Source organism: Ostrinia furnacalis, unplaced genomic scaffold, assembly GCF_004193835.3.
Source record: "Ostrinia furnacalis isolate ACB-3 unplaced genomic scaffold, ASM419383v2 OfSCF2491, whole genome shotgun sequence".
Classification (NCBI taxonomy): Eukaryota; Metazoa; Arthropoda; class Insecta; order Lepidoptera; family Crambidae; genus Ostrinia; species Ostrinia furnacalis.
In genome coordinates, this window is record NW_021132730.1 from 119,283 (window position 1) to 142,929 (window position 23,647).

Here is a 23,647-nt window from a genome sequence, read left to right on the forward strand (position 1 = left end):
TACTGACTTCGATCTTGCTAGATCTTGGCCAGAACTGGGTGTCATTTCTAATATTCGTCACACCTTGTTGCTGATTTTGTACTTTCAAAGAAGTTTCTGAAAATTTAAGTATTATTTAATACATCATAAATATTTGTACTGCACCTAGTCCCTTGGGATGCCTGAAGATATTTGCACCCTATAGGAAAAACATAGTTATAAGTTAGGAGTCAAAACTTGAACTGAAAAGTAGGTATTGTTAGCTAGGTAGGTAAAAAATATTTGAAATAAAAAATATAAAACTATGTGTAAATAAATATTTTATTGTATGACTTACTTATGACTACTCAAAACTTTTGATACGGCATCCAACCTTTACATTTTGCGGTACCGCACAAACACTTCTTTTGGACAACATCTTCTTCAACCAAATCTGAAGTACGATCAGGTGAGCCGTAGTGGAAAGTGACTTCAGAATGTGGAGGGATATCCTTGCATGCAAAAAGTGCCAGTTTCGGTATGGGAATATTGACCCTAACAGGCACAATGACACAATTTGGATCACAGCTATGATTGGCATACCGTCCAATGTTCCCAAACTCGCTTGGATCTACAAATGTTTGTGAAATTCCACTTACACTATGTTCATTTAAACAAAATATGTAATTCATTTCTTTATTCACAATGTTGGGGGGCTGCCTGCTAATTGCTTGTGCTTTGGTTATCACTTCTCCTGCATATTCACAAACAAATGTACCTTTTTGAATAAAGTTATTACAAAATAGACCAAGACCTTTCTTTTCATTACAACTCATTCCAACATACAAAGATTTATGAGGACCTCTTTGTACAAGGCGATTGCCACAATTATAAGAACAAGAACATAGATCATTACATTCTAGTATAGGGCCCATTACACCATCCTTCAGTTTACTTTCATTTAAATACAATATATCAGTATCCAAACTTGGTACATAGTTACTTCCATCAGACTGCTTGACACAAGGACAACATGGGAGTTCACATAAGTTATTACAATCACATTTCTTGGTTAGCTGTGAATTGAAATCTTCAACTATTTGATTATAATGTTTCGAGTTTTCTGGCGGTCCTGGAACACTTTCTGTGACATACATCAGTGTATGATTCTGATGAGAATAGTTATCATCAATCATTGTTTTATGTAAACTAATTACAATTGTATTAGTACCAGTACAATTTTAAATAAATAACATCTTTTAATTTTACACATTTATGTTGAAACATACTTTTCAATGTATACTCATTTTAAAAACAGCCTACTAACTTAAAATTCTTAGTTACTTAATTAGCATTTAGGCAAGGCAGCAAGTTTAATTACATTTTAAATTATTTTGTTCAAAACAAAAACATCGAAGAGCAAAAAGCAAAACAAACACATCAAATCAAAATGACATTTTGTGTGACGTAAGGTGATTTAAAGAGAACGTCATGCCAACGGATTTTTTAAGGTAAAAGCGAGATAATGCTATACGATTAAGGGAGATAGTAAGATATGCCAACTCAGTGCGGACCAATCAAAATTCGTTGTTTAATTGCTAATGACATGGTGGACACAATATGTGGACCAATAAGCATCGTCGTAGAACTGTCATTCAAACATTCGTTTTCAACAATACGTAGGCAATAGGAAAGTCTCGTCATAGGGATGTACTAAGTGACTAAAAGATACATTCAAAAATAATTAATCAGATGACACGGTAACGGTAAGTTTAGCTTTTGAATAGTATTCATTTTCAAACATTTTATTATTATCTCTTACATAACAACTATTGCCTTTAAACTTTGCACATTTTATTTTTAATAAAATGAAATGAATAAGTACCACGGATAAATAAAACTTTCCCAAAAAAAAAAAAATTCAAGATAAAAACACTCTCGACTCTATCTTTAACGTGGTTTGACTTTATTCTAAAAGTGGTAGGCTGATTATAAAACAAAATAACTGTACGGAATTACGGATTAAGGGCAGACTACTGACTGTGTTGAGTATTGATGGCTTTTTTCTATCTGGTTCAGACAGATTTGGATTTGAATGATTGATTTCATAAGTCGAATAAAAAAATATAATTAGTCAAATCAAGCAATGTCAATTTATTAGAAATAAATAAACGAATAATTACGTTAAAAATTAGCGTAATCGGGGCCCAGCTTGAGAAGCTGAAGTGATGATTCTATTAGGAATACGCTAGAGAGTATTTTTCTCTGTGATTTCACATGTTCTGTATAACAGTTACTTCCAGTATCACGTGAAATATCGAAGCTTGATTTCGCATCACTTTACATACCTACATCCGCGGCCGCGCAGGCGCAACGTCGTGACGTGACGTAATTGTCCATTCATACTTTTTGTTTCATTAATGAAAATGAGTTTTCCAATAATGTTTCTTGTGTTGTGTTTACCACAAAATAATATTTTTAGTGATTTGTTACACAAGTGCTGCAACATGTTTTAATACCTTTTCCTGAATGTTACGTGCATTTTGGCTTGAAGTGCATTCATTCATTGAAAGAGTGCAGGTATTGAGCACATGCGCACTGCAAACGTGAATCTAGGCGATCTCTAGTGTTAGTTTTGTTTGAACTCTCGAATGTGGCTCCCATTACATTTTGTGATGATAAGTGCTTCGATTTGAAATACATGAACAAGTGACTGAATTGAAACTGGAAGTCTGGAAAACAGGCAGAAGTAGAACATTACGACACTCCGGAAGTGGCGGGACAAGCAAGCCGGCCGAGCTCGTTCCGAAAGAGATAACAACGGATGAAAGAGATAAACAGTAATGGATTTAACATGGCGGACGATACGCGTAAAGTACGAGTTGAAGAAAGATTGAAAATAAAGATTGGTAAGCATCTTTTTTGCTAATTTTTCGTTGTATTTGTCTTGTAGTTTTATTGGTGTAGTTTGTAGAGTTGAAAATCTCGTAAATGACTTTTGTAATCTCGTTAGGAGTAATGTTGTTGTGATTCTAGTGAACAGGTGGTGATAAGTACTCTTGCTTTTCTGAGCCAGATGTGAATGAATATCAGCCGAAAAGCACATTGAATGAATCTCACAACTATATTTTGTGAAATCCCGATCGATTGTTAAGGAATCAAAAACGAATAAAGCCTAACATCTTTGTTGTGAGCTCATAGCTGTTTTGACAGTTCATACTCGGTTTATGAATGAAAATGAATCTCCGTGTACACAATGAATCTCGTGCCTATATCATATTAGATTAGATATCTACTATGTACACTTTGTTTACCGTGTTTCTATATGTCGAAATGCAATATCCCAGACTTGGCTGAAATAAAAAAAATTGTGTTCTTCAGTTTTTGTGGGGAGGTAGGACCTTGTTACCTCAAGCTATCTGTACCTCATTTGGTTAAATAAAATAGCATTAACTATACATTATTCTGAATTATCTACATCATGAGCAATAAAATTACATTAGTAAAATATCCTTCTAAAAAAAAAATAAAACCGACTCCAAAAAACCTACACTAAAACGTAGAAAAATAATTACTAATTACCTACTTATTTATTAGGACGAATTATTAATATTTATGTAGGTATACCATGATTGATACTTCTGGAGTCGGTGCCAAGTTTATGAAACATGTAAAGTTTGCCTGCACCGACTCCAAAAGTATCAATCATGGTACATACGTAGATTTCAACGATTTAGGCGGCCAAAACCCAGTTTTCCAAAATCAATCTATTGAAAAATAAACCATGTACGCGGGTAGTACAGACTTCCAGGAATACCATGGTACCCTTTTCAATGTTCAACGAGCGCAAATCTACCCTCTAGAGTAGTCTGAATGCGATAGTTCGCTTAACGTGGATGTATTTGTTTTCGGGCGCTCTTAAACTTACAACTTTTGTAAATTGCATATTTATTTTCAAAACCATTGTTTTCGAGTAACAGTGGTGGATTGCGATAATTAAGGATAGAGCCTATGTTTTTCAACAGTAATTTACTTAGTTTTTGTTTTCCTAAATATATTTAAAAATTGTCAAAGATAGCTGTATCAGAAATGAGATTTTTTTTGTATTTTTTATTTTAAAGTGGTCGTTTAACTAACTTCAGGGTCCGTCCGAGCAATAATTTCTTTATTTTTTAATAGTTTACATATTGTTCTTAAAATCTGCAAAAAAAAAAAAAAAAAAAAAAAAAAAAAAAAACATACGGGTCGAATTGAGAACCTCCTCCTTTTTTTGAAGTCGGTTGAAAATAACAAATTAATATACAGCGATTTTGTATTAATTTACTGTTCTATCCTATCCTTATCATTGGCAAGTAAAATAATGCATGTTTGCAAGTCCTACGTACATGAAATGTTTTACTCAAATGTAAAAATTACTACTAGCAAATCATTAGTACATTGAACTGTCTTGTTTATATTGTAGTTATATTTGAAGTATAGTAAAAAAATAAATTATCTCTTTTATTACAATGGCAACCAACCAATAACAAACATAAAAAGAACTGGCTGACAAAGGTGGCTGAATTTCTTGTGCTGCTTCTTCTCAGAACTAGCCCATTGATTGTCCCGAAGCAGTGGTAGGTTAGGGTAAGGTGCTTCAAGTTCTATAGGGACATGTAAAATCGCTTTTTAAAAGTTAGTCGTAAGTTGTTGATAAACCAATAAAATAAATAAATGCAAGCGGCGCAGGACCGGTCTTTGTGGAAATCCTTGGGGGAGGCCTTTGTCCAGCAGTGGACGTCTTTCGGCTGAAACGAACTAACGAACAATAAAATAAAAAAATAGCATTTTTATAAATGTGATTTACAGTAATTGAAATTAGTACTTAACTGGTATCTTGGTGTGGGAATGTAAAGCGGTCAATAAAAGGGACAAGAAACCATTTTGCTATTGCTGTTAATTTAGACGTAGTGATACGTAGACCTGAAATTAACTGAAGAAAAGAAAAAACTTGTAGACTGGAAAAGCCCAGTAATTACCTACAGTAGAATCCCGATTATCCGGATCAATTAAAACCAGGGGTGTTCCGGATAATCGAAAATCCGGATAATCGATTTCAAAGTAAAATCAAACAATAATTAACTTTTTACAATAGAAAGGGTTTTCAATACATCATTTTAGAGTCTAAAAATATAAATTTTAGACCATTGGTCATCCATTTCTTTTAACAATGAACTAAAAAGACGTCCGTACCATGTTACGGTGGCGGCGCCTTCGGTTTTTATGGGTCCAGACCCTGAATCGATAAATAGAAACCGTGAAGAATGAGTCCGGATAATCGGATATCCGGATAATCGAAGTCCGGATAATCGAGATTCTACTGTATTTAGTTATAATATTAACCCTTAATTTTGATGCAGTACTCTTAAATAGGATTCAGATTCAAGCATAGTTTCATAGGTTTGCTTACATGTTATTTCAATAGACCGAAGTCATCTGAAATTCAAATTGGCAATCACATCATGGAAATTTTAATGCATTTGAAATGCTCAATAGTTTAAATGTTTTTTATTAATACGGAAAAAAAAACCATCAATTTTAACAAATTTATTTCAGTTATTTATCAAATCAAAAATAAAATGATTTTGTAGATGTAGGTATAGCATTTATCTAAAAAAGCTATATTATACTATTACGTTAAATGTTACAAGAATTTTTTGGCAGTAATTATCCTTTATATTAGATGAGTAGAGCGTTGATTGATTTGTGTTGATGACGGAGCGGACTCATAAATCCATGATAACGCGAAGTATGTCTGATAGGAGTGCAGTACGCCTTCCGGGGCACGACCCGCGACCTCTCCCCCTTTGCTACTGTTCTCTTGCGCTATCGTCAAATACAAATGAACAAACTGCTTACATTTTCAATTTGTTTCACTTATTTCTGAGTGACTTGTTCATCAAACATATTTTAATTTTACATGTTATGTCTTTTTCTGATTGTATTTTAAAAACAGTGTTCTCATTTAAAGTCATTTTTAAACCTTTTTTTGTTCTTTTGTTTAGTTATTTATAAAATTAAACAGTTGGCTTTAAATTCCATAAACAGCACCAAAAGCCTCATTGAAACCTTCAGTTGAAATAATAACAAGCAATGTAGGTATATTTTTCTTAATTTTCCATAATGTAGTAAATGCCTATGTCGATTTACAAATACTGGTGCCTTTTCTCTGCCTTCCTTTCTTCCTTCTGTAGGGGATAAAAATCCCTAAAGAGCAGGAATCTACTACTTTTTCTGAGTGAATGTAAAGTACATATTTTTTTATTGATCATTAGGGTTAAAATGCTGAAGTCATTATTGAAGGTATACAATACTATTTATTGAACAACATGATCTCTGAATGGAAGGAGATAAACCTTATAAATGCAATAATTTTCGCTGTTGCAGACGATAAACTCTTTATGGTTACTTCCGTCCTCAACCTGGTGCATATCTATTCTATACTGCACACCATTTTTCTTTCCCGCTCCCGCATACCACTTACTCGCCCAAACAGGCTGCAGTTAATTGAAACCCATTATATTTTATGCATTAAGTGACTCATGGAGACTGTACCTGCCTCTAAGCTTACTATAGGCGGTCGGTCGCATTTCAAAGACGTCCTTCGTTAACTTATACGCAAAGTTTAATGACGTAGATGACTGAATCACGCAAGTCATAACTAACTAGTCATCCCTTGTCTGTGGGAGTTCACCAGTTGAATCTCCTTATTATAGTGTCTGCGGTTTCCGTTGGCTTACTTCTCTTTAATCGACTAAAGTGACCTCGAAATTAATCATTTGTAAGTAAACTTTACGTTTCCCGTCTTAACAGACAGTTATCATTGTTTGCTTGCCTATCTGATAACAAATATTAAGATCTAATTTTCCATCAATTCATTTTAAAACCAAAGCACTAAACAGTATAATTGCTTCTAAAGTAGGTAACATAAGAGGCCTGTGTTCGAGTTAATACTGTGTTATGTTCATTAACAAAAATACTTATGCAATGTGTCACGAGTAGTGACATGCACATTGTTCTCCCAAAGCCAATGAGCCGCGGCGAGTTACGGGCCGACCAACCGAGCGTGTTGCGGCATTGACACTTTCCGGTACCTACGGCAGACCAGGATGGACAGGCCAGTAATTGGTCCGACTTCTAACATGTGCTGTTCTAGATAAAATTATTGAATTTGCATAGACTTAGTATTATATCGTACACGATGCTTAAAACTTTCATAACCCAGTTCTTACTGAAACTATACTAGAACAACTTATGGAGGAGCCCATTATTAAAACGGATGTCTGATAAATTAGCAATGCAGATACGCTTCAAACCGCGTGTGTCAAATAATAATATTCGTTTGATTTGTTATTGTTTAATCCATTAAGGTCCACCAACTATTAACAGTGACTCGTCAATAGGTTAATAGTTAGTATCTACCTATAGCATTTTATTTTTGCGTCGGTTTCTATGAATGAACCTTTGTTTCTGTACATTCATGGTGGCATTCGTGTGTGGTGGTAATTTACTGGGGTTGTAAAGTGATGGGTGGGTGACACATCGAGGGCGAGGCGTCGAACCTCCGCCGCTACTATTTATCTACGCGACCACGCCGCACAGTGAATGGGGCAAACGGAACGTTTTCCATTCAGCGCACCCATTCATGGAAACTCGCCAGTCCGTTAATGAAAAACGCGTTCGTTTATCGTCAACGTTATCGTCGACGGTACACCACGACCGCATGTGCTAGTGTAATATTTACATTCAAAACACTCTTGTCTAATCACTCGCAATATCGATAAGATTACGACATCGATAACATTTGTTTTGAACGTTTTCTTGATTGTAACTTCATTTTCGTATTTATCTGATTGGACTTGACTCAATTGACAAATACATTTACGAAATAATAAAAATCGTAGCTGGTCTTAAACTCAAACAACTGTAGAGTAGAAACTCGCCTTATTTACCCACCTCAATCTGCTCACATTGGCTTTACATAATGAGGTAATTATAACTTACGACGTACTTGTGTAGTAACTGTGTCTACTTGTGCAATTGATGAAAAATATAAACTCTTCTATGACTATGTGAATGCTTACAAACAAGTTGAAGGTCGTTTTGAGAGAATAAATACAATAGATTTTTTGAATGACTTAGAGTAATTTACAGTTTCAATGTTTCATTAGCATAAAATGAGAGCACTCATTTCACGTTACTACTACTAATAACTGATTAGATGAGCTTCTATCAGAATAACATGAAATCAAATAATTGGGATAAAAAGATTTTCTTATTTAAAATTCTCTCAAGTTTCTTTTTTTTTTTTTTTAATTGTACGTTCTCTACTACCACTGGGTAATAATCTTTTTCATCGCTCGTGGCTTGCCGCGACACGGGGAAATCGTTACTGTTATTAGCACCACAACCTTTATGTTCTTTATACATCGTGCACCAGCTATTGTGCGCGCAACTATCTCGAGATGAGAAAGCTATAGTACCTTTACCGTTCGGCACCGATCTGTGCGTAGGTACTTTCTACACACTGGTTGGCGCCCGCACTACCAGCTCGTCATTCATACCGACTTCTCTCTCTAAATGTCAAATGTTTACGACAACAATGATCCAACTTTCCGCCCACTGTTCTAATAAATTCGCCAATGTTACAAAATGTTAAAACTTAAATAGCAATATTTACCAACGCCGATTTCCACAATTTGCAGATTTAGGCTTGCCAGTTGCCACTATGTGGGTGAATGCCCTAGATATTTCGAATTCGACTAACATAGTGTAGGTTAGGTACTGCCATAGTTAGTTAATGATTAGTTAATACTATAATCAACTGAATGATTTAAATATTAACCGACTTCAAAAAAAGGAGGTTCTTACTGAAATAATTCGCAAAACAATAGCCCCTTGAATTGACTAATCAAACTGTTTTAGTCTTGGTTTTCCCTGAATGCTATAATGGTGAAATTACACATACAATTACCAGAGTACCTAACAATAATTTATGACAGTCACCTTTATCAGAATCCCAGCGAATCGAATTGAGTTTATGATGTTCGGGTAATGTGTAATGCCGGAGACACGCATGGCTGCCTGCGGGCCCTGATCAAGTACGCAGAATTAAATAATTGCATGAGCTGTTAATTCCCGGGAATAGCCTGGAATAAAGTCCGCGTTGCGTAAGTGAACGAATTTAATGTTTCCTGCGCATCGTAAAAAGTTAATGTAGTTTCGGCATTGTCTAATATGTGTAACAGTGTTTCAAGATTTACTGTGCTATTGTTCAATCAAAAAAGTATTCCTACGTTACGCCAAACAAGTTACTGAAAATGGATTAAAATCTTTATTCGTTTTCAGCTAGGCATTTACAATGCTTTATGAAATTGAAGACGATAAGTTCTTTGTAAAACTTATGCAAAGAAGTTGCAGAATGTTCAAAAATTATGAGACCACGAGTACCGATATATTTGCACCATAAACTGTTCCCATGGCTGCGGTATCCAACGTACTCTCGATTTCGAAACAATCGCACTACGCAGTGTGGAAACATCTTAATAATCGCTATTGTGGCCACATAGTAGGCAGTTAGGTTCGTGTGCGTTTCCTCGGTAGCTGAATCAAAGGTTCCCGTTTCACTCCCACGATCCACTTTGGTGGCGTGTGTTACTGTCATGTTGATGATGATGACGGTTGTTTTTGCATCAGCAATTATGTACAGTTTGTTGCAAGTTTCTCTCGTAGTCCAATTACGAATTTGTGGGAGCCTACGTCCACAGGAAGGTCTCTCCTTTGTTTTAAACGCCCTAACAATCGCAGCAATAATCTTGCCTCGGCTGGCTCATGATAATTTACATTCTTTCTAATTACTGGTGTACGTAATAATGAGCCGTTTACGTTAGGAAATTTTGTGAAAGTGTATGTAGCGTTACTTTGTAAATTCATTGACGATGTGCAGTCTTTATTTCAGATGAAAGTAGGTGCAATTCCGGACTTTTAATAACTAGCGTGTGTATTGGTGTCGGTCACGGCCACGCGCTTTGTTTCCTTATTGCAGGAAGTTGTTTTCATAACATAATTGACTATTTATAACATTTACCGAAACACACGTCATCTCTCTATTTGTTTAGTCCTATTATTATAGAACGAATGCCTACCTTTAGTATCCATACTCGTAATCATTAATCATTATCATACCCAGGTTCCTCAGCAAATTCATCACTCTCACACCGTTTTGCAAAGTTCAATGGAAATGCGTTCGTTTTCCTATTATAGCGACAATTTGAATACCATCATCATTATAATTTAACTTTCACCTCAGAGAAAATATGTATAAATGACTGACTGTAATAAACTGACCGTCATCTTTTAGATAATAATCCAAAAATGACTGTAGACATTAACATAATATTTGTTTACCAGTGACCAGTGTTATGTGAGTTCATTGTCATTGACTTCATTCATATCAACAATATCTCATAGGTAAATATTACCTACTATGTAATAAAATTTTCAGATCAAATGATTGATGATTTGAGTTAATTTTGCAAGTAGTTAAGACCGCCTTCGCAGATTTAGCTCGATCAGGACTCGCTGGGCAAGCGACAGGTCTCTTATGGGCCGATGGTTTCACCTTGGATCGCCGTATAAGCAATATCTGACGACTGACGAGGTCGCGATTTGTTGCGCAATCGCCGTCACTGCTTCTTCCTTTTATGTATCACGATTACACTCCTACAGCGGACACTGTAACGAGTATTGTGATTATTCATTGTTGCCACATAATTGCAAGGGTTCGTTAAACTTGATCATTTCATTCAGTTTAGTAGAGTTCATGTCCTTTGAAATTGCGATGGCATTAAAGAAGTATTCCTTCTTAAAATTAATTATAGCATAAATTTTTAAATCTATCATAGATATGAAATCCCAGGCCAGCTGACCTGATTTCTACCAAAACTTCAAAAAAGTATATTTTCTTTTATGTCAACACTTTTTCTTGCAATCTGAAACGGTTCAAGGTAATGCCTTTTAATGTCAACATTCCATTAAACATTTAGTAAAAGGTATTTTTACTCCACTTTAAACTTGGGCAATTTTGTTTGAATTAGGTAAAATAATACAAAGCAGCCTAACATAATACATTTTCGGACTTACTTATTTATTCCCAAAACAACTTCCTCTTTAGATTTAGTGAAGACTGAGGCCCATGGTGATACATGCAATTACTCTTTTAACTTATCTCGGTCTATTCAATCGTTTTCTTCAACGATCATTAGATATAGCAATGTCTAAGTTATTTATTCTGTACTTAGGCCCTTTCCAGGGCGCTTATACGCTTCCCAAATAGCCGTACCCTAAGGGACAACATAATATGAGCTGGTGCTAAGAAGAAGTGGCGGAGGAAACTCGACCACCTTTGTCAGCCAGCAGTATTTACAGTAGTGTTGGTTCTTTACTTCATATGTTTTGTTATTGTTCCAGGTGAAGCAAAAAACGTGCCAGGTCGCAGCCATGGCGGGTCGTGCCACCGCGACATATACTGCGTGTTGTCGCTCGACCAGGAGGAAATATTTCGCACCTCTACCATGGAACGGACACTCAAGTGAGTACTGCTGCTTTTGTATTCTGTAATGGATCATCATCAGTCCAATTCTGGTCACTCTTAGATATCGGCTCTATTAATGGGTGCTAATGAGCCCGAACCTATTAGCCAACCTTGTCGTTTATCTTTCGCTCCATCTATCGCTGTTTTACTACTGCTCGAATGTTATGTTTCTAAAAACGTGCACTGTTTTGAATAACATCTTCAGGCTATTCAGTCTCCTTTGTAAAATCCCGACTTTCTCTAATTTATTTTATTTGAAATTCAAAGAAACTCATAATGCTTTGTTGCACTAGCTAGTACGTAACTTATGCTCAAAAGACAGGTAATCTCGGCAGATTGGCACAGTATTGTTTGCCCATTTACTCCAGTATGTACTTTAACATTTTAATGCCCCAACAATCTGTAAGGCTTGTCCTTGACTGACTGTACTATTTTCGAATTTCCTGTGATATCTATAGTTCGCAGACGCACCCCTCGCCGGCGGCTGTCAAACGTACTTTTTCGAACGTTTTACGTTTCACTACGGAACTGACATAATAACGGATCCATTGTCCGGCGTCCGGATCGGCTTCCGGTCTTATCGGTTGGGAACCGTTCGCCGACACATTAGGGAGGGCAAACAAATTTAATGGGTCAAGGTTTGGCCACTTTATGAATGGCCGGCCGTCTACGCTAGTTGTGGCGAATTAGGAATAATTAGAGCTTGGTACTTTGCTAATAGCATTGAGTAGTTAAACCACGTATTATGTAGTGAGCCGTAGCCCACTAGGTGCTGTTCGTATTCACGTTTGTAAACCGCATCGAAATGTTTTTTTTTTATCTTTTTACTGCGACCTGGCACTTCATTGCTAAGGATAAAAGCGCTTTTTACCGTATTTATTATGACGAACAGAAAATTAGAACTTTTGTTGGAAGCTTTTAAAAACTTAAAAAAAACTTTCATTTTGTTGACCCTTAATATTATAAATGCGAAAGTTCGGATGTCTGGATGTTTGTTACTCTTTCACAAAAGTTTCATCAACAAAATCCGTTCAGTAGAACGGATTTTGATGAAACTTTACAGTATTATTGTTTATAACCCAGAATAGCATATAGGCTATAATTTATGACGATCTGTGACAAACGAAATTTCACGCGGGGGAAGCCGCGGGAAAAAGCTAGTATAGCTCTATTACGCTGCGCGCTGATGGTTTTCATAATAAAAATAGTTTTCTATTGTTTTACACTCCATAAAGAAGTATGTCTTACCCTAGTTAGTACACTAAAGTGGGTTTTGCCTTCCCTGGTGTAATTCACTGAGTGGATTTTCATTAAGATACATATTTAGCTCGTTAGCTCTATTAAAATTAATTAAATCAACCGATCGGTCATGATTTATTGGGTGAAGGCGTTTGTCCGTGGAGCGCCTCGCACTCGTAGGGGCGGCACTACGGCGCGCGCCTCCAGGATGCGTTTCCGGTGCGCGTGCGCCCGCGCGGAACGTCCCTTCCGCTACACCCCCTCGTTACATTTAATTTGGGACTGAATGAACTGAGCTAAAAGAATTGCCACCCTATATTGGTTTTTTCCAGCGTGGGAACAAAATATACTCACAATGTGCTCCAATATCGAATAGGTATGTTATAAGAAGAGGCAGGCAATTATTTTGTTTGTTAATGAGCGGAAGCGATAATGATTTAGTGACCCGAGAGGTGAGCAGCATTGGCGGATATCGAAGGAAATGTCACGTCACTCAACGAGTTAAGTTAATGGGTTCTTTGTCTCGCGATACTTTATCAGTGCACTGCGCCTGCGTCGCGCCTACTTATTTATACCTATGTCTTGTTTGTAATGCTCTTCAACTGGCTGCTTGCAAGTGAACGAGCAGATGTATAACTATATTTTTTCTTTATGAATCCTTGATAAAGCATGTTTCATTCAAGCTAGTTTTCAAATTGTAGAATTTCAGAAAAGCTTTGCTGTATGACAGAATATTTTACGTAAAAAACTACAATTTCTTTATTATAGTTTCATCAATATCAAGTATAGACTCAAACGAATTCCAACATGGCCGATGTTGGTATACGCTCAATTCAAGAAGCGAGCGAGACATCATAAAAAGCTTTTCATAACATCTTGTGGTGCACTGAGCGGAAGCTTTTAAGTGATAAATTGGTCCCGGAACTTCGTAGTGCGTAAAATGATCATCGCCCGTGCCCGTATGGCCCACGGGCGATTCAACCTAAGGGGCGGTGTACACTTTATAATACGGTTTAAAAAGTGCTGCATTTTGTGCCTGCTACTGATACTGCAATATTGTATTATTCTGTTTCATTAAAGCAAATGGATACTCCATTTAATTTTTACATAATACATTATGAATTACGTTACATTACGGAATTTCCTCGGCGTGTATATCTGTTGTAGTTACAACATTACAGATAGTGGAAATGTTAACTGTAACTGACAACTATACCTGTACTGTGCTCTGTGGGCAGTTCTTGATGACTTTATTATTAGAGACATAATCCTCGATTCAGTGACTCTCGAGCGTTAATACCTTCATCCCGAACGGTTGTCCCGGGGCATGTGCAAACGCCCTAAGTGCAACGCTCTGGTTTCTCGGACAGCGTGCTATTTGTGTTTCTCGATGCGCTCATTGCTGTGTGTACGATCCGCGTGTAGGTTTGTGTCCTAGTTAGTTAAAAAACACCCGTCAATGGCGAACTAGGTTAGCTGCGGATGATGCTCAGCGTACTTCGCGTGTGCTTAATCATGTTCCTCATTAATGATTAACATTGAATATAAACCCAGGAAATCGTCCGATCGATCTTGTTTTTGTTTTCCTTCTTCGTAGTAGTAACTGTATTGTAGAGACTAGAATGGAACCGATTACAGTTTATAACAATGGTATATTGGATAATGACACTTGATGATGAATTGTTGTTTTAGGCAAACAAGAGGACAGGTTTTCCTTCTTTCTAATTAATCACTGCCATTCTCTGCTACCTATATGAGGTGGGACATGACGCAGTGCATTGATAAATGCATTCTATAAATGCTATACAATGAAGTCACATAGCATACATAATAAAAAAGAAGTATTAATAAAATCATTTAATTGTTCTAAAATACATTACCTATTTCAATGTTCTCTATAACTAGGTGGTATCTTCAAAATTATGTCGACAGAATCATGTTTAGCTGGAGTAAACTAATGAGTAAGTGACTACAGGCAGATGTAGTGAATCACCAGTTCATTGTATTCATCGTCGTAACTAAAAGATAGACGTTAGATAAGTACCTACCTATAATAAGTGTCTGTATCAGTGGCCGACTGTATTGTTTAAATAATAATATCACATGTTGTCATTATTACAAAAGTGGTGCAAATTAACGAACCAGTATGTTTTTGCTATTGTTGATCATATTAGTTCATTCATTATTCTTAGTAACTGTCCTCTTAAACAATAGAATCTTGCGCTTCGACAGCTTTTTGTTGTCAATCTTATAAGGTGGTGGAGTCAATAAGTGAACATCGGTTGAGCTGTTAATGTTCCCTGTACTACATATGTATGTCATGCAGCGCCGGCGCATCCGGCGCCGGTTCGGTATTTATAAACCGGAGGCGGAACCGCCAGCCACCGCCGAGCGGGGGCGGCGCGGGCGCGGCTTACGCCTTGCCGCTGCGGTAATAGCTGACGAATAACCACACAACTTCATATTGTTCGTTGAACCGACGCCTATGGGATTAGCGACACTAACACCACTTGAAAGTGTTCAATTTGTCCTGCTTGCAAGTTCGTTGGTTGGCCAACTTTATTTTGACTGTAATTTAAAAGAAAGTGAAATTGAAAGTAAAGTATTTAAAAAGTGCATTGTTGGTTCATGTATTAAAATATCTTTTTGTGAACTGCCAATTACAAGAATCTTAAAAGTTGGAACTGCATTAGATTTACATTTTACATACGTTTTAATCCTTGCAGCGGAACCAACCCAAGTAAAGATCCCAGTTACTACCATTCATAATAACAAGTCTTTGTTGATAATCTATGCAATAGATTCAATATTCTATTTAACTTAATTAAAAAACCTCCATCTAATTACATTTACACAAAAAAAGGAAACTGTCAATCACATTCAGGAAGAGAGAATATGTATGAATTTTAACACTTCCCTATAAGACGTTTGCAACGAGAGGTTCGGTGAAGCGGGAAAGAGGAACTTTCACCGGGGCCTACGACGCACGCGCCTGTAACGACATCGCTTATCGCGCCAAATCGTGGGCCCGGCTGCTCGGAGCCCGAGCTTGCCCGAGCCTCGAGCTCCCAATAGGGATATTCCGATACTAATAAATACGAGTAGGTACTCGATACTTTTGATTCGATACCAAGTATTTATTGTATCGAATCAATTTTGCGATACATAATCGGTATCGAAACAAAAATACTTGGTATCGAATCGAGTCAGCAAAACAACCGAAAACAATAAAAAAACCGAGAACGCATCATACAGAACTGACAGAGCAAAAACAGTCAGCTAATCAGCTTTAATCGGTTACCGAGTTACCGGTATTCGTCGCGTGGCGGCGTGAGTGACGCGTTGTCTCGCGCTGGGCCAGCCGAATTCGTCCGACTTCAGCCAAGCCCGAGCCGAAAGCGAGAGAAGGAGACACCCGCACCCGCCCGCAAATCATCTCGCCATTCCGCCATTGTGAAAGTGTTAAGTGATTGTTTACAAGTAACAAAACAAACTAAAAGTTCCAAAAAGTATCGATATCAGTAACTATCGATACTTTAGGAGTACTTATTTAAGTAGTATCGAAAAAAGATTTGAGTATTATCGAAATGAGTAGGTATCGATACTTAGGTGGTATCGGAACATCCCTAGCTCCCAAACGCCCGCTCGAGCCGATCGCAATCAATACGCAGACATGTAATTATTTTAAGACCCTAATGGCCTATAAACGCCCGCAGTTCTATCCACAGCTTCCAGAGTTTTCAATTTAGATTATATTCAGCCTATATAAAGTTTTATAGACCACTAGCTGACCCGGCGAACTTCGTACCACCTTAGCGTAGAGATTTTCTTAATATTTTTTTCCGTAAGAACCATCCTTGGACTTCCACAAACATTTAAAAAAAAGAATTATCGAAATCGGTTCAGCCGTTCACACGTGATGCCGTGACAACGCGAAACGGGTTTCATTTTTATATACAGGGTGTCCCGTAATGTAACGTCAAGCCGGAACTGGGTGTTGAGACAAGTTGCGCTGGTTATCAGAAAAATATAAAAAAAATCTATGTGGCATATTTTAAAAATAATAGGCATTTAAAAAAAATCAAAAAATTCTACTCCAGGTGACGGTCCTTTTGCTCGTGTTGCCACAAATCTTCACTTTTTTCCAAATTTTTTTTTTGTTATGTAACCCTGAATAATGCTTCTCTAAATTGTTATCAAAATTACAAAACCAGCTGCTCCAGCTTGGACGAAAAAAATACATTATTCCCAAAAAAAATTTCAAAATAAAAATTTTGCCTAGTTTAAACTGACTGTACTGAAAAAAAATTGTACTACGCGAGTATGGCAAGTGACGTCATAATTTGGCGCATTTAGTAAGGATTCCAAAATGGTATAACACTTGGTAAATTCTTGCTGTAATTGTCGACAATTTTTGGTTTTTTGGAAATAATCCCATTTTTAACTTTATCTACCTTGGTTAAAAATTATTAAGATTTAAGGTACAATTCCAAGACGGGCCGCAGACCGCAAACTGCAACCGCAAACTGCAAAACTATGAAATCGGCAGCGCGGCATTGCAGCTGCGGCGTGTATACTGCAAATTTCATAGAGTTTTGCAGTTTCGCCTTTATCCGAAACTATCCGTAACTTTTGAATCAGTTTCGGTTACGGTTATGGACGTTTTTTTATTTCGGATATCCGATAGTTTCGGTTACGGTTACGGATATCCATAACATCCCTGCTTGGTAAGATGGCCCTCTCCGTCCCGCTCATACCTTTTAAAATGGCTTCTCCACCTCACTTAAGCCAGAAACTTAAATTTTGGGCACATTAAAATAATATTTTTAACCAAGGTAGATAAAGTTAAAAACGGGATTATTTTCAATAAACAAAAATTGTCGACAATTACAGCAAGATTTTACAAAGTGTTATACCATTTTGGAATCCTTACTAAATGCGCCAAATTATGACGTCACTTGCCACACTCGCGTAGTACAATTTTTTTTCAGTACAGTCAGTTTAAACTAGGCAAAATTTTTATTTTGATATTTTTTTTGGGAATAATGTATTTTTTTCATCCAAGTTGGAGCAGCTGGTTTTGTAATTTTGATAACAATTTAGAGAAGCATTATTCAGGGTTAATAACAAAAAAAAAAATTTGGAAAAAGTGAAGATTTGTGGCAACACGAGTAAAAGGACCGTCACCTGGAGTAGAATTTTTTGATTTTTTTTAAATGCCTATTCTTTTTAAAATATGCCACATAGATTATTTTTTATATTTTTCTGATAACCAGCACAACTTGCCTCAACACCCAGTTCCGGCTTGACGTTACATTACGGGACACCCTGTATATAGATTTCCTCGGAGTTGGTGCAGTTAATAAATGCATTTTATCGCTCAGTTCGATCGTTTTTTTTTTTTTTTATGCTAGCCAAGGCAGGTATTTGACCGCATTCGCACCTGGTGTTAAGTGAGATGCAGTCTAGGATGGTACATATCTGCCCTGTAAGTGCCTATTCACTCTCGCCTTGAAAACGCCCGCAATTTAGTTAAATACTAAATAAATGCACCTGTTTTTATAACGAGTTTTCTTAACCGCTTTAGGGTTCAGCGTAAAATAGCTATAATTACAAACACAAAATCTATGTATGTAATATAGTGTTTAAAACGAGAATGTTATCTTACAATTCGCAATGTAAGTAGTGGGCGCAAGAGATGCAAGGCACCCCACGCGTGCAGCTAGACGGTAATAAATATTTTACCAGTCGAAAGCTTGATAACGATTGTTGTGTAAATGTACTAGTCAAAGGGAATAAATTGTTTCATGATAGCTCCGACAGTTGACACTATCAGAGTGCATGATCTATTTTACTTTATTTAATGAGATGATCACTAATTACATGTATTTTCTTTTTGTTACAGTCCATTTTTCGGCGAAGAATTCCAATTCGAGGTTCCCCGAAGATTTCGATACCTCTCAATTTACGTGTTCGACCGTGACAAGCATCTCAAACAGGACAAGGTGCTCGGAAAAGTGGCAATCAAGCGAGAGGACCTTCACCGGTACAACAACAAAGACCACTGGTTCGCCCTCCGGCCGGTCGACGCAGATTCAGAAGTTCAGGGCAAAGCGCACATCGAACTTTCCCTCGAGGATTCGAGAAAACGGTTACGAATGGAGCCGAAGCCGCCCGACCCGGACCCGGCCGCCGACGGGTCGTCGAAGAACAAAGGAAACAATCTCGTGAGGCTGTCCGAATACTGCAAGGAGAGCATGAGGTTCGGCTCGTGCTCCAGCTCGACGAGCAAAAAGCTGCTCAGCGCCGTGGCAACGGAGCCCTCGTTAGCTTTGTCGCGTTCGGAGAGTCTCAAGGACAGAGCGCAGTGGGGGACTCGGACGAAACCCCCCATGCACACGATGTCCGAGCCGGACGCGTCGCCGCCCACCGCCGCCGACTACTGGTCGGACCCGGAGCGGCACTGCGCCGCGCGCGTGGGCCCGGACACGCTGCGGCTGCGCGTGCTGGAGTGCCTGGAGCTCACCACCAAGAACGGACAGTGCGATCCGTTCGCTCTCGTCACGTTACTGTACTCCAACGGGCGAAGAGTAGAAAAGCGCACGAAACCCAGAAAGAAGACTGTTAACCCTCAATTTGACGAAATATTCTGTTTTGATCTCGTTATGGACGCCGACCCCAAAGACAAGGACGGTTCTCAATCGGTGAGTTATTTTGTTTTCTGCATTTTACAAAATTTGTTTCGGAATAATTCAATTTTAATAATGGAATGTTATTTGGTCCTCAGGCGGGCGTGGCCTGCGAAGCGCGAGTTTCTGTATGGCACGACGCAGCAACACCTGTCTTCCTCGGCGAAGTGCGGTTGCAGTTACGGCAAACGGCACTGTCTCCTCTTCGCGCTTGGTAAGCATGTTTTTACAACTAATGATTGAAAAAACCATATTATCAAACATTAGTAAGGCAATCGAGCTGAGTCAACTATTACGACAGTGGTTTAACTGGGTTAAGCCCTATTTACTGACCTTGGCTTGAAACAAACAGAAATTAACTTCCGGAAACGCAATAACACTGACACGTAACTTATGCAGTACAAGGTGACAATGTAAAAAAGGACACCATTCATAATTGTGTATATGCATAATTTAAATAACTGAAACATACGCACAAGTAAAGATGTTCTCATAGGAAAAAATAAGCAATTCCCAGTTATGTATGTAAATTAGTACTTGTACATTGGATTACAAACATTTATTGCTTAAGTTACGGTGCAACAGCAATGATTAATCCGTCGTGCTATTCGCCTGCCGATCATCGCTTCAGTAGCGACTAGAGAAGGGCTCTGTCTGCACAAATTTAGATTTTTTTTCTCTGAACACACCCATGCCGAGGACGCGTTAAGGGTTAACGCCTTATATTACTGTCATTATATTCCAGGTTCTTCCTAACCTCCCGGGCCGGCGGCGCTCTGTCCCGGGGCGCCACGCCGCCCGGCACGCGGCTGTCGGCGGCGAGCGCGGCTGCGCTGGGCTCGCTGCGGCTGTGGCTGCAGTACACCGTGGACCACGTGTTCCCGCTCGACCACTACAGCCGCCTGGAGGAGTGCTTCCTGCGCAGCGTGCAGCAGAAGGTAACCAGAGAAGAAGTCCTCTACTAATCCTTGGATCTAATTGATTCACGGCTTACGAACCGAATCCCGAGAGAGAGCGTCTGTACTACTTGACGCCCTTCCGCTTAAAGCTAAGCGTCCACATGTCGGCATCGTGCGCATCGGACGTATCGCACGCAACGGATCGTAGTATTATTTATATGGAAACTCATAATATATAAGTGCGTCCACTGTCCGCATCGTACGCATCGCACATCCGATACGATGTGTTTCGTACGATGCGTCCGTTGCGTACAATACCGACAAGTGGACGCTTAGCTTTACTCTCTCCATACATCTCTTTGGAAAATGGATGATGGCCAATTCGATGCATCTTTGAACAATTGATATTGGCCAATTAGGTGTCTATTTGCACAAGTTGGGTCAAAAGAGTTAAACACGGAGTTTTTAAAAAACCCTACAGTTTATTGAATATTAGAAAAATGCAAATTCAACTGGATTTTGTTTTGATCTTGTAAGAGTGTGCTGAATACCTACATTTCTATAACAAAAATAGTACTTCATAAGAATAACACACTCTTAGATATCTAATCACAGGAAATAACATATTTTGATACAGTAGGAAAAAACAATCTTATCAAAAGGAAGTTTTTATCATTATATCTTGCAGATCACCCTCTATATTTCACTCATCAGATTAAGCAGATCGCTAGAATGTGGTCTAGTAATTAGATTTATGCATTATTGACGCCTACGCAACGACCTACCTTAGCTATTAGGCTAATAATGTGATTGTCTCTAATTTGTAAAGCCCTCATTCATATTCCATTTGTAAATGACGATTTACAAATACATGCCTATTATTGTGTAATGTACTAGGCCATTAAAAATCGACCTAATTTTTATTAATTGTAAATGATATTTTGCTTATAATAGCGTCTGATGACGATACAAACAAGTCCCATGTTATAGAAGTAACCAAATCAAAAACGGGCCTTAATTCAGTTTATTTAAAAGCTATTTTTCGTTATTGCAGCCTATAACAGCGTCAGCGGTGTACATTCTCGGCGAGATAGTGTCGAACAAGACTGACGCGGCGCAGCCTCTGGTGCGATTGTTCACGCACCACGATCTCATCGTGCCCATCGTCAGGGAACTCGCGCATGCCGAGATTTCTGCTCTCACGTGAGTTCCATAACTTATCGAATTTTCGTGCCAATAGACAATGACATGTCAATTTTGAGAGCATCAGTGGGTCTAGACAAAGTGCACTTTTTGATCGAATCGAAAATCGAATCCGTCAAAACTCCATACAAAAAAAAGCTTTTCGACCACTTTTCGACTAGTTTGCGATTAAAATGTGCACTTTGTCTAGACCCACAGTTGTATGAAATAAAGTTGACTGAAATTTATGTCAATGCTGTCTGTTTCCAGTGCCCTTAAAATTGCTTTACTTTGTAATCAATTGTGCATGTCGTGGCAACCTTTAATTAAGGCAACACCTTAGCTTAATTTATTTATAAGGATACTGTGAATGTATGGTGTATGTTTTGTTGGTTGTCCTTAAATAAATAAATCAAAGACCAATTAACTGATATCACTGGAAACAGACAGCATTGACATAAATTTTATCCAGCTTTATCTGTCAGAAAAATTGACAGTTTCTTTTGGCGCAAACTAGACTTGACTATCACAATCCCGATCTCTGCAACCACCGCTTTTGTCTCAACAAATTACACACTGCAATCAATTAGCCTTGCACAACCGATCGCTGATAATGTCTGCAATCAATAAGGAAAGACTACTTACTTACGCAAATCGACGGGAGTTTATTCCACCTTTTTTCTTTGCGCCAGTAACAAACTGGCATTGTTAGATTTGATTCGTCGGCGCAGACAATAGGATAAAAAACCTTTCAATACATGCCAATAAATAAAGCTCTGTATTCATTACGAGTTGGGCTGGCATAAAGTTTTGTACGGCAGCGGTAGTTCCCATTTGTTGGCCTGATGACATGGATAAAAAACATTGGGAACAATAATGAGTTTTTAGCTAACTCGTCTAAGTTCATAAATATATTCATAAATTACTCAAAATTGACGAAATTGAGATTCTATTTTAGAGAGTTAACAGATTTGATTACCAACAAAAAACTAATTGGGTATTTGACACCATTTCCCAATAATGCTAAAGCACAACTTTTTTAAAAAGACACTTCTTTCTGGTCTTAAAAACTTAATTAATTTTTAATTACCTGTAAATTACGATTTTTGGTTGCATTATAATTGAAAAAAGTATTTTCATTGAGTTGATAAAATTGTGACGTCACATGCTAGTATTGCCGTACAAAATCTATGGGCGAGTGTCGTTTTGACAGTTTTAAAAAGTACATCAATTGATTGGTGGTGTCAAATACCCTATTGTAGCATGTCTCTTCCAGTGACGCGACGACGATATTCCGCGGCAACACACTCGTGTCCAAGATGATGGACGAAGCGATGCGGCTGACGGGCGCTGCCTATCTCCGCTCCGTGCTGCGACCAACACTAGCCGCCGTGCTAGCGGAGCGGCGCCCGTGCGAGATCGACCCTGCGCGCGTCAAGCCCTCCGCCGCCATCTCCGCTAACCTGACCAACCTCAAGGACTACGTGGAGAGGGTACGAACGAATACTATAATACTACATTAGCCCTTCGCTCTGTGTTGCGGCCAACACTAGCCGCTGTGCTAGCGGAGCGGCACTCGTGCGAGATCGACCCCGCGCGCGTCAAGCCCTCCGCCGCCATCTCCGCTAACCTGACCAACCTCAAGGACTACGTGGAGAGGGTACGAACGAATACTATAATACTACATTAGCCCTGCGCTCTGTGTTGCGGCCAACACTAGCTGCTGTGCTAGCGGAGCGGCGCCAGTGCGAGATCGACCCCGCGCGCGTCAAGCCCTCCGCCGCCATCTCCGCTAACCTGGCCAACCTCAAGGACTACGTGGAGAGGGTAAGTACGCTATAATATTAAATTCATTAGCATGTGCCTGGTGCTGCTGCTCACGCTAGCTAGCGACTGTGCTAGCGGAGCGCCGTGCGAGATTCACTGCGTGTCAAATCCTTGCCGCCATCTCCACTTACCTAAAAACCCCCAGGACTGAGTTGCGGCATGCTGCGGCCCACACTAGCCGCTATGCTAACGGAGCGTTAAATCAAGCCCTCTGCTGTCAT

The 23,647-nt window shown here is 38.5% G+C and overlaps 2 protein-coding genes across 2 annotated transcripts in view; one reads left to right on the forward strand and one right to left on the reverse strand.

Moving 5' to 3' along the window:
* Nucleotides 1-10: 10 nt before the first annotated feature.
* On the reverse strand, nt 11-1,385 carry LOC114355673 (histone-lysine N-methyltransferase SETMAR). The gene is made up of 2 exons (XM_028308638.1): nt 317-1,385; nt 11-96 (listed from the first exon to the last, which is right to left on the reverse strand). The coding sequence occupies exon 1, from the start codon at nt 1,152-1,154 to the stop codon at nt 327-329; it is 828 nt and encodes a 275-aa protein (XP_028164439.1). The 5' UTR covers nt 1,155-1,385; the 3' UTR covers nt 11-96; nt 317-326.
* Nucleotides 1,386-2,289: 904 nt separating this feature from the next.
* Nucleotides 2,290-23,647, forward strand: part of RasGAP1 (Ras GTPase activating protein 1) — a 30,393-nt gene continuing 9,035 nt past the window's right edge. Inside the window, exons 1-7 of the mRNA XM_028308643.1 lie at nt 2,290-2,867; nt 11,467-11,587; nt 18,735-19,533; nt 19,617-19,732; nt 20,264-20,456; nt 21,472-21,620; nt 22,876-23,092. Of these exons, the coding sequence (XP_028164444.1) occupies nt 2,783-2,867; nt 11,467-11,587; nt 18,735-19,533; nt 19,617-19,732; nt 20,264-20,456; nt 21,472-21,620; nt 22,876-23,092 (1,680 nt within the window). The 5' untranslated portion in view covers nt 2,290-2,782. The remainder of the gene's footprint in view (nt 2,868-11,466; nt 11,588-18,734; nt 19,534-19,616; nt 19,733-20,263; nt 20,457-21,471; nt 21,621-22,875; nt 23,093-23,647) is intronic.

What these genes read in the sequence shown, in the direction of transcription:
- LOC114355673 (XM_028308638.1), bottom strand. Translation starts at nt 1,154, where the DNA reads ATGATTGATGATAACTATTCTCATCAGAATCATACACTGATGTATGTC.